This window comes from Notothenia rossii, assembly GCF_949606895.1.
Source record: "Notothenia rossii genome assembly, chromosome: 10".
Classification (NCBI taxonomy): domain Eukaryota; kingdom Metazoa; phylum Chordata; class Actinopteri; order Perciformes; family Nototheniidae; genus Notothenia; species Notothenia rossii.
In genome coordinates this window covers 29241153-29251269 of record NC_136908.1, presented here as the reverse complement: position 1 = coordinate 29251269, position 10117 = coordinate 29241153, and the positions used below count along the sequence as shown (strand labels likewise).

At 40.4% G+C, this 10117-nt stretch overlaps 1 protein-coding gene across 1 annotated transcript; it reads left to right on the top strand.

The window, feature by feature from the left end:
• The first annotated feature begins 2037 nt into the window (after window positions 1-2037).
• Window positions 2038-6888, top strand: LOC307022227 (uncharacterized protein). The gene is made up of 6 exons (XM_079654909.1): window positions 2038-2459; window positions 2717-2810; window positions 2903-3238; window positions 3332-3488; window positions 3566-3693; window positions 4020-6888. The coding sequence occupies exons 1-6, from the start codon at window positions 2323-2325 to the stop codon at window positions 4338-4340; spliced, it is 1173 nt and encodes a 390-aa protein (XP_079511035.1). The 5' UTR covers window positions 2038-2322; the 3' UTR covers window positions 4341-6888.
• Window positions 6889-10117: the final 3229 nt, after the last annotated feature.

Below are 10117 nucleotides of genomic sequence, written 5' to 3'. Positions count from 1 at the left end.
GAGAAACAAACACTGTACTTTGCCCTGGCAACACATCATGCCTTAACGTTTCCCTGAACACACACAGATTTGTAGCAGTTCCACAAAGGGGTCCAATACTTACCTTTCCCCTTTCTTAATCAACTATCTTTGTTTCCACAGCATTCTGTCTCCGAACATCCTGATCTCCTGCCAGTCTCATGCACTCCACCACTGCTTTCCCCGGCCACCTCTTTATGTCCATCAGCCGTTCTCCCCCTGGCCTTCCTGCACCTTTTTTCCCTCGACTGCACCGTGCATGTTGGTGATTGCTAGCTACCCATTTGTTCTCATTGGTAACTTTTGCTACCAGTACATGTTTCCCCTATTTTCAGAGTTGTTTCTACCGTCCATTTTCCGTAAAACCAAGAGGATCCTCCGGTAGCAACACATTTAAAAGGGATCTGGTCTCTTGTCTTGGTCTCTTGTCCAGATTTCGCATCTTTGATGTTATCAGAGAGCGCATCAGTTTTATTTTTATGGTATGGGGAATTTTTTTGCTACAGCATATCTTAATTAGTTTAGCAAGATGAGCTGTAGCAATGGCCAATCTTCTCCTCACTTCCAAGTCCGAGGTGCACTGCTTGTCTAACATAGACCCAAGTTGTACAACATGGTTATGTTGGAAACATTATTTCAATCTCTCTATCTAAATAAACACACAGAAAAATTGAAATCAAAGTTGACTTTGACTTTGATGGTCCAGAATACAAACAGTTTTCAGCAGCTTTCCACCAGCTTTCACTTGATGCTGTTCTTCATCCATATCTCCAGCCAGCGTGGAGATATTATTCCTCCACCTGACCCCTGCTCTGCCCCTTGGCCTCCGGAAGTCAACGTTGAGTCAAAGTAATTTAATTTAAGTTACTTAAAGGTGACCTATCATGCAAAATGCACTTTTGTACGTCTTTTATACATGAATATGTGTCCCCGGTGTTCCAGGGAACTCACCAAGGGTCAGAAAACACAACCCTCTCTATTTTCCTCCATACCCAAATCTCTTAAAAAGGGGCTGCAACGGATCTGATAAAGACTGATCCAGATTTGAACACTTCTATGACGTCACAGAAGTGGCACTACGGCTATTGGGCCAACTCCACCAATCAGGAGGAGACAGCCACGGACATTGCCGTTCGAAAGCGCTGGAGACGCTGTAGTACATATGCCAGGCCTGTAGATGGTGCTGTTCTCACAGAATCAGCCCATGAAAAGACAGTGTTAAATTGAGCGAAATGAGGAATGGCTCAAATGCATGATCTGTTTGGTATTTTGAAAAATAAAAAGTATAAATATGCCTTATATACACAGCAAATTCAAAAGTGTTAAATTTCCAGTGTTGGTGTTAAATGTTAAAAATACAGTGTTAATTCAACACTTGCTTAGTTGATTCAACTATGTGAGAGTTAATTCCTCAAAAGAGTTGGTGTTAATCCAGGGAGTTAAATCCAAACAACACTGTTAAGTGTTCATTTTAAAATCAACACTTAAACAGTGTTACTCCCAGAATTCCAACGGACCTGTGACGTGTTTGTCTAAAGAGCGGGACGACTCGGAGTCAGACTCGAGGCTCGAGCGGGGTCGGCAGAGGACGACTTTCTTTTCACGTCCAGACTCCACGGAGTATCTTTCTGTAAGTAAATGAAAGGCGTCATGCCCATTTAATAATACTTTTTTAAGCAGTAGTATTTTAATGTTATATGTGTCGAACGTCCTGTCTAACGTTATAGCTCTAACAAGGTAGGCTAAGTCCCATGTTAAGGTTAGCATGGCAGCTGTTTTATATTTTTTCAAAGGTGCATTAATGTTCCTTTTGCACATCAGTGTTGATGAATGTACACAATTTGCTTAGCGTAAGTATAGGCTACACGTTCGGATAACACGGTATATAACTACACATTTCTTGTGAGAGGAAAAGCTAAGTTAGCTAAAATGACGTAGCGTTAGCACGCGCACGAGGCTAACTGATTTCTGATTTCTGATTTCTGATTTCTAACTGATTTCTGCAAAAGAGGTTTTAGTTATCAAATATCACACACAAATATATTGTGCAGTTGAACTGTGTTAAACTGTTTTGTTGTTGGATGTAATGATTATTAGAGCTGCAACTAACGATTATTTTCATCTTCGATTAATCTGTCCATATTTAAACAATTCATAGATTAGTGACATTTTTTTTCTTAAAACACTACTCAAACTGATTATTCGATTATCAAAATAGTTGATGATTAATTTAATAATTGATAATTGTTAGATTAATTGTTGCAGCTCTAATGATGGTGATTGCTAATTTGCTTTATCTTTTAGATGGTGAGAGATGCTCTAAAGGCTAAACCGGGTGGACAGATTATTTTGGATGAATATGATAAAATGAAGACATTGATGGATAGCACAAGGAGACAGTTGGTGAACCTTCTTGTGGCTGACATGGTTGAAATTCATGGGTAAGACTTCATTGTTCATTTTTATACTTCACTCAATGCAATTTTTTTTTAACAGAACACTTATTTTAGGACATTGCGTAATGCATATTAGTAAAGCAACTTATTATTTATTTTCTCCTATGAAAGAGATAAATACTAAATGGCTAAAACATGATACAAAAACTAAGTGTTTGAGAGAGACTAAAACTCAGTGAAGCTACAACAGTAAAACTTGTAAGCACTGAAGGAATTGTAGTAATGTCATGTTGATCTTTCAGGAGGAGCCCGCCTGTGTCTGTGCGAAGTAAATATGCTTTGGGCATCATCTCTCTATTTCCCAGCCTCAGAGATCCATACTCAGACAATGGATATGTAAGTTTATAAATTAATAGCTTGTATAGCAATTTATGGAGTAGTAATATGGTCTGAACTTACTCTACAATTTAATCTTTTTAATATTACAGGAACACTTCTATGACCCACAGAGTGGATCCGGGTACTTGGCCTGGAGGATAAAGACTGTTCAGCGCAACACTGCAGCTCAGTCCCGGAGATCTTCCACCAGCACACCCTACCAGGATAGTCCAAAGAGAAAGAGGGAGGTTCTCAGCACAGATAAGCAGCTGCTTGGTGAGCAGTGTCATGAAGCAATATCCTTTTTGAAACATTCAACTGATGAATCGGCAATCAAAGAGAAGATGAGGGCTACTTCTCAGTACCGCCAAACACTGGTTCAAGATCAGCAGTGCTCTTCAACAGTTTTGGATGTCTTCCCACGATTCCTCGACATCACTGGCTTGGTAAGAAAGACAACTTCTTTATATTTAGTGAATTGTCACTCAATGTATAAACTTTTAAGTTGCATAAGTATAAAAATGTGTGTTCTTTTGTAGATTGACCAAGATTTCACCATGATGTTTGGAGAGGAAGTGTCGGGCAGATTTTTGGCAAAATGGCCTACTTTTTTCAAACCTAGGATCCTGACAGACTGCAAACAACTGACTTCTAATGAACACATTGAAGACCTCTTGTCTGCGCAGCACGACTCAGGTGGGTCTGGTTAGTTTCTTCTCTTTAAAATTATATGATGTGAATGTGTCAGACATTTTCTCCTGTTTTTCCCCTAGGCTGGGACAGTGACTTATCAAGCATTCTACTGTTGGTTCACTTGCTGCCGCCCACGTCCAAAGGCCACAAAAAGAGTCCAAAAATCAGCGCATGTCAAGCTGAAGACCATGTTGTTCGATATTTGCAGGTATGCAAATAGTAATGTACTTATGTAGGGCTGTTCGACTAATCTTGTGATTGTTTTTAGGTTAACAATTATTAATTTACAAAAACACTGTGGTACGCCATCTCCATTTTGGAAAGGCTGCAGATAACACGATTAACGAATCAACCTTTCCTTTAACAGATAACAATAACTTTGACCAATTAATTAATAAAAAATAAAAAAACTCCTATTATCATCAACTCGTGGAGACATGTGGACATAATTATGCAAACTTTCACTTGTGCCTTCAGTCATATTTCAGTTTATTTCATGATTTTCTCATAATTCTTGTTTACATTTTGTTAAAGAATGGAGCCAGTGTCCAAACCTTCCTTTCTGGTGTGGCCCCGGGTCAGCCCTTCCTCCTGTGTGTGGGTCAAAAGAAGAACAGCATCCAAAGATACTACATCATCATTGACCACAAGGCCATCCCTTGCAAGGCACAGACATCCTTGGCAGCTTTCGACGAGCTCTTCAAAGCACACTTCATCTTCAGTGTCAACTACCACGAATCCCTCTTCAACTTCTATACATTCATCCAAACCACAGTTTTTAACATTGATGTGGGAAGTGCCAAGGAAAGTCCCAGAGTCAAGGAGCTCAGAGCGAGATTTTTGCACAACGCTTGAGGTGATACATATCCCTGGATGCAAATATGTTTCTTTGTTATGTCTGTAAGGCACACCACAAAAGTTCTGCATTGCTTTGTCAGCATTTAAGACTCGTGCACGGTCTATATCCTGGAAAGACATTACGTTTAAAATGTGGACAGCCGGGATGTTGTTTATCGTTTTGCACCTATTCAGGTTTCAAGAAGCATCTTGTTCATTTACATAGAGATGTTGCTTTGACTAATACTGATGACAATGTGGACACTCAGAATGAAGTTAGTGAGCCCTCAACTTCACAGGCAGTTACAGACTCTCCAACAACTACCGAGCTCTCTGTTGACAATAATCTTGTGTTAAACATGTGTGCTTCTGTTGTAGCACAGTTGCAAGCATCTGGTGTTGCTGAGAGCACAGTCCAAGCAATGGTGGGGTCCATGGAGGATCTTGTAAATGACATTCATACGCAAGCAAGAGAGGCAGTTCTCAGCTGTACTCCAGAAATTCAAGGCACAGATTTTGAAAAGAAGGTGGAAAAGTGTTTTGATCAACTAGAAAATCCGTTCTCAACTTTGAACACAAGAGTGAAACGACAGAAGTTCTTTGAGGAAAAGTGGGAAATTGTTGAACCTGTTGAATATGTTCTTGGAGTGCGGTTTGATGTTCGCAGGGATCACACAACAGGAACTTACAGTCAGGTCCCTGTAACTGATAAATTTGTGTATACACCCATCCTGGGAACTCTTAAGTATATGTTCAAGAACACTGAATTGTGTGAAAGTTTCTTGCAAGCCAAGCATCAAGAAGAAGGAGTTTATAAAGACATATGTGATGGTTCATACTTCAAGAATAGCGTTTTGTTTTCCCAGAACAAACATGCTCTACAAATTCAACTCTATTTTGATGAGTTTGAGACAGCAAATCCCTTAGGTTCAAAGAAAGGGATTCACAAACTTGGTTGCATTTACTTTATATTGAGGAACCTGCCCCCAAAATATAATTCTGTGTTGATGAATATACATGTTGTTGCACTCTTTCACTCACAAGACCTGAAGACTTATGGATTTGATGACATCTTAAAGCCTCTTGTTGATGATCTTAAAATACTTGAAACACAAGGAATTGAGGTGCCTTTCTCAGACTCACCTTTGCTTGGTTCTGTTATACAAGTAACAGGTGACAACCTAGGCTTACATGGACTGTTCGGTTTTGTCGAGTCCTTCAGCGCTAACTATTACTGTAGATTTTGTTTGACAAGTAAGGCTGAGGCACAGTCTATGTTTACTGAAGATGACCCTGGCATGATTTTTCGTACAAAAGAAATGCATGCAGAACATTGTGCAGCTCTACAGGAAAATCCTATGTTGAGTTCAACATTTGGTGTCAAAAAGACATGCTTGCTCAATACATTGCATTTTTTCCACACCTCTGACAACTATGCAGTTGACATAATGCACGACTTACTTGAAGGTGTTGTACAGTACGAACTCAAACTAATCTTTCAATACCTTGTCAACCATAAGTATCTGTCTTTGGAATCATTGTCACAGAGGATCCAAAGTTTCAACTATGGTTATATTGAGAGAAAAAATAGGCCAAGCGGGTTGAAAATGGATGATGTTAGCAAGGACCTTGGTCTAAATGCAATACAGTCGTGGTGTCTTGTGAGAAATGCTCCTCTTATTTTTGGTGATGTATTGGAAAGAAATAACTGTTACTGGAATCTGCTCCTCCTCTTGATTCAGATTGTGAATATTGTTTTTTCACCTATTGTAACTAACGGTATGACATACTTTTTGAAGCACTTGATTAATGACCACCACAAGCTATTTAAATCTTTGTTTTCAGAGAAAAGATTGATTCCAAAGCATCATTTTATGCTACATTATCCGCGTTGCATTAGAAAAATAGGTCCACTCCTTCATGTATGGTGTATGCGGTTTGAAGCGAAACATAATTTTTTTAAAAGATCAGTGAAAAATTTCAAAAATATCACAAAAGCATTGATGAAACAACACCAGAGACAGCTAGCTTACCACTGGGAGAATTTTGATTTTCAGAGATTTGAGTTTGGTCCAGTGAAAAAAGAAACTATTGATAGCTTGGAAGGAGGAGATGTTTTAAGTTCTGTATTTAATGTAAATGCATACTGTGAAGTGTCAACCACTAATTGGGTGAAGAACTATGGAACAGAATATCAGATTGGTATGTTTGTTTGCACTGGAACAAATATGGAAGATCCTGTTTTCAGAAAGATCACAAACATTCTTGTACATAATGAGCAAGCATTTATTTTGACATGCAGAGTGGACACTCTTTATTTTGATGATCATTTCAATGCATACTGTATCAGTGAGAGCGCAGATTCATTTTCTGTTTTTCCAGTTAAGGAGTTGATTTATTACAGACCCTATGACAAACAGTTTTCTAATAAGATGTGTGAAAAATATTATATTGTGCCACATTGTCATATCGTGTGACCTGTGTTGGTCATTGTTGGTTATTGCAAAGCCAGTGCTGTTTTTTTTGTGGTGAGCTTGTTTGAAATAAATACAGATTCAAACTGCAACTTGTGTGGTTTTCTTTGTAAATTATATTATTATTATGAGTAGTAGTAGTAGATGTAGATTTAACACTATCCATAGTGTTAATATAGATTTAACACTATCAATAGTGTTAATATAATCTGAATCTTATTCAGTGTTAAAACAACACAATGATAGTGTTAATTTTTGACACTACACACTAGTGTTAGGAAAATTCAACACTGGTGAGTGTTACATTTCAACTACTGAGAGTGTTGTTTCAACTCTGTCATGTTTAACACATCACATGTTATTTTAACTCGATCTAGTGTGGACCAATATAGACACTTTTAAAGTGTTGAATTTAACTCCCTAGGAGTTGAATTAACACTTCTGAATTTGCTGTGTAGGTATGGTCCTACACTATATTATTCAAATATAGCATGATAGGTCCACTTTAACATACTTAACTTGTGTTATCGACAAAAGGTCCCTAAAAAGTACTTATTTTAACCAAAACCACAATCTTTTCCCAAACAATACCAAGTAGTTGAGTTGCCAAAAATCTGACCAGAGTAAAAAAATGTTATGTGAAAGAATAAGGTATTTAACATGCTTCTTTCATCCAACCCTTTTCGTTCAAAAAACTACCTTCCAATTTCTCTACCTTCTATTCTCTTTTCCTCAGTTTTGATCCCGTCCTTTCCCTTTTTTTGTCATTTTTCCAATTTTCTTTCTACTTTTCCTTTCATTCGTCTCGAAATCGCTCTCCCACCCTTATTCTCCAGTTTTCTCCTCCTTGCCACATCTCTCTCTCCTCTCCCTCCCGCCCTCCCTCTTTCAGCCTCTCCATCTCAGTGAAAGGAGGTCCGTTACACAATTGTATCGAGGCTATTGAGGTCTCGGGTGCACAAAGAATGTATTCAAACCTCTGTGCTATTTTTCAGAAACCGGGCTCAGCGCTGAATCGCACTTACCATCTGCTGTGTGTTTGACTGCTTGTGTGTGTATATGTGTGAAGTGTGTGCCCTTTCTCACCTGAATACAGATCCCATTCAAATCAAGTGTGAACCGAAATCCGACAGGGTCAAAACTTTTGGAACAATCACCGTAAAATAATTGTTCGTCGCTGACAAAAAAGGTACACAGTCTGGAAATTGAGGTGTAGTGCACTTTAAATGATGCTCTCTCTCTCTCTCTCTCTCTCACACACACACACACACACACACACACACACACACACACACACACACACACACACACACACACACACACACACACACACACACACACACACACACACACACACACACACACACACACACACACACACACACACACACACACACTTCCAGTTACTTTACATTCAGTATAAAATCACAGGCACACATATAAATACATCTATGACAAAGTCTGTCAGGGTTGAGAGAGGCAAGCAGGACCCAAATGCAGATTAACAGAAAATACCTTTATTTCAAGGCTCGAAGACAGAAGTCTTCCCCCGAACACAGTCCAACAACAACAAGGAACTCACAAAGACTAACAGAAAACACAAAACCTAAATGCACACAGGACTAATCAAACAAACACGAGACAGGTGAGGAGAGAGGAGAAAACAAAGGGGCACCAGGTGAACACAATCGGGTAATCAGGGAGGGAAAACAGACAGAAAGCAACAGGCAAGACAGGAGGTGAACACTTTTCAAACTAAAACAGGAAACCAAAGACAGAAAAAGACAAGACAAAACACAACACATACATATCGTGACAGTAGCCCCCCCTCAAGGGACGGATCCCAGACGTCCCAAAAAAAGTCCAGCAGGGTGGGTGGAGGGGGACCGGAGGAGGGACACAAAACTAGGGCCAACAGGGTGGGCTTACAGCCCAGGGGCACAGCGGAGGACCCGGAAGGGATCTCGTGCGGACGGCCCGGGGGCAAAGCAGAGATCAAGGATGGGGTCTCAGGCGGACGGCCCGGGGGCAAGGCAGAGTTCAAAAAGGGGGACTCGGGCAGACGCACACATTTAGACACTGTATTTACATCTGCAAGTACATTTTGTCCCGCGAGGCCTCACCTTGATCTTAAACAAATATGTTTTCTAACCTCAAATATGTTTTCTCAAGCTGTTCAGACCGCAAAAACCATGTAAAACCTTTTTTTTTTTCTCTCTCTCTCTCTCTCTCTCTCTCTCTCTCTCTCTCTCGCTCTCTCTCTCTCTCTCACACACACACATACACACACACACACACACACACACACTCACACAGTGCCAGCCATGTGGGTCTATTTGGGTCAGAGCTGAAATGAAGGTGTAGTCGCAGGAACAGACAGTTACACCAACACAGTTTTTCTCGCAGCGCTGCTCTCGGTGTGTGTGTGTGTGTGTGTGTGTGTGTGTGTGTGTGTGTGTGTGTGTGTGTGTGTGTGTGTGTGTGTGTGTGTGTGTGTGTGTGTGTGTGTGTGTGTGTGTGTGTGTGTGTGTGCGTATACAGTATATTTATATACAGTATGTGTGAGTGTGCATATACTGTAAGTGTGTGTTCGTGCTCCTGTCAGCTCCTCTCCACTTGTCGGGCCACGGTTGGACAAGTGCGTCAGCGTTTCCCTCCTTTCTTGCTGTCATGTTTATTCTCCGCCGCATACCTTTATGTCTTGGCTGTCATATTAACCTATATTAACACGAAGACTCCTCGTCATCAAAGCTAACGCTGCCTTTTGAGTCTGTCACATCTAACTAGACTGAACGTGTTTTCCTTTACATTCCCTGTGCGGCGGAGGGGCGCCGGAGCAAGATGCAAACTCCCCTGTGTAATGTCTGAGGTTTGAAGAGCGTTTGTTGCAGCGCAGACTGCATTAGAGCCACGTCTCAGAATGAGCTGGTGCACTGATGTTATATAATGTTCTTAGTGTTCTACCCTCGGCGGGGCAGAAGATGGGTGCGGTTCAACGCACCAAGACAAACCGTCTGCTGCTTAAAGGGGCAACAAGTTACATTGTTTCTGTTGTTCTATCTAATACAGACTGTACAAACACTTTACTTCACCATTATATCAAAGCAAGTCGCGTTCAAAGCATAAAATATAATTGATATACCTGTCACAATGTTGAAAAGTAATGAAGTACGTTTAGATGCACAACGGCCTCAACATTGTACTTTAGTACACACACACACACACACACACACACACACACACACACACACACACACACACACACACACACACACACACACACACACACACACACACACACACACACACACACACACACAC

Bases quoted from the DNA above. Each gene is read 5' to 3' on its own strand.
- LOC307022227 (XM_079654909.1), top strand. From the start codon at position 2,323: ATGGTGAGAGATGCTCTAAAGGCTAAACCGGGTGGACAGATTATTTTG. The intron at 2,811-2,902 runs GTAAGTTTATAA...TTAATATTACAG, and splicing joins CATACTCAGACAATGGATAT to GAACACTTCTATGACCCACA. The intron at 3,239-3,331 runs GTAAGAAAGACA...GTTCTTTTGTAG, and splicing joins TCCTCGACATCACTGGCTTG to ATTGACCAAGATTTCACCAT.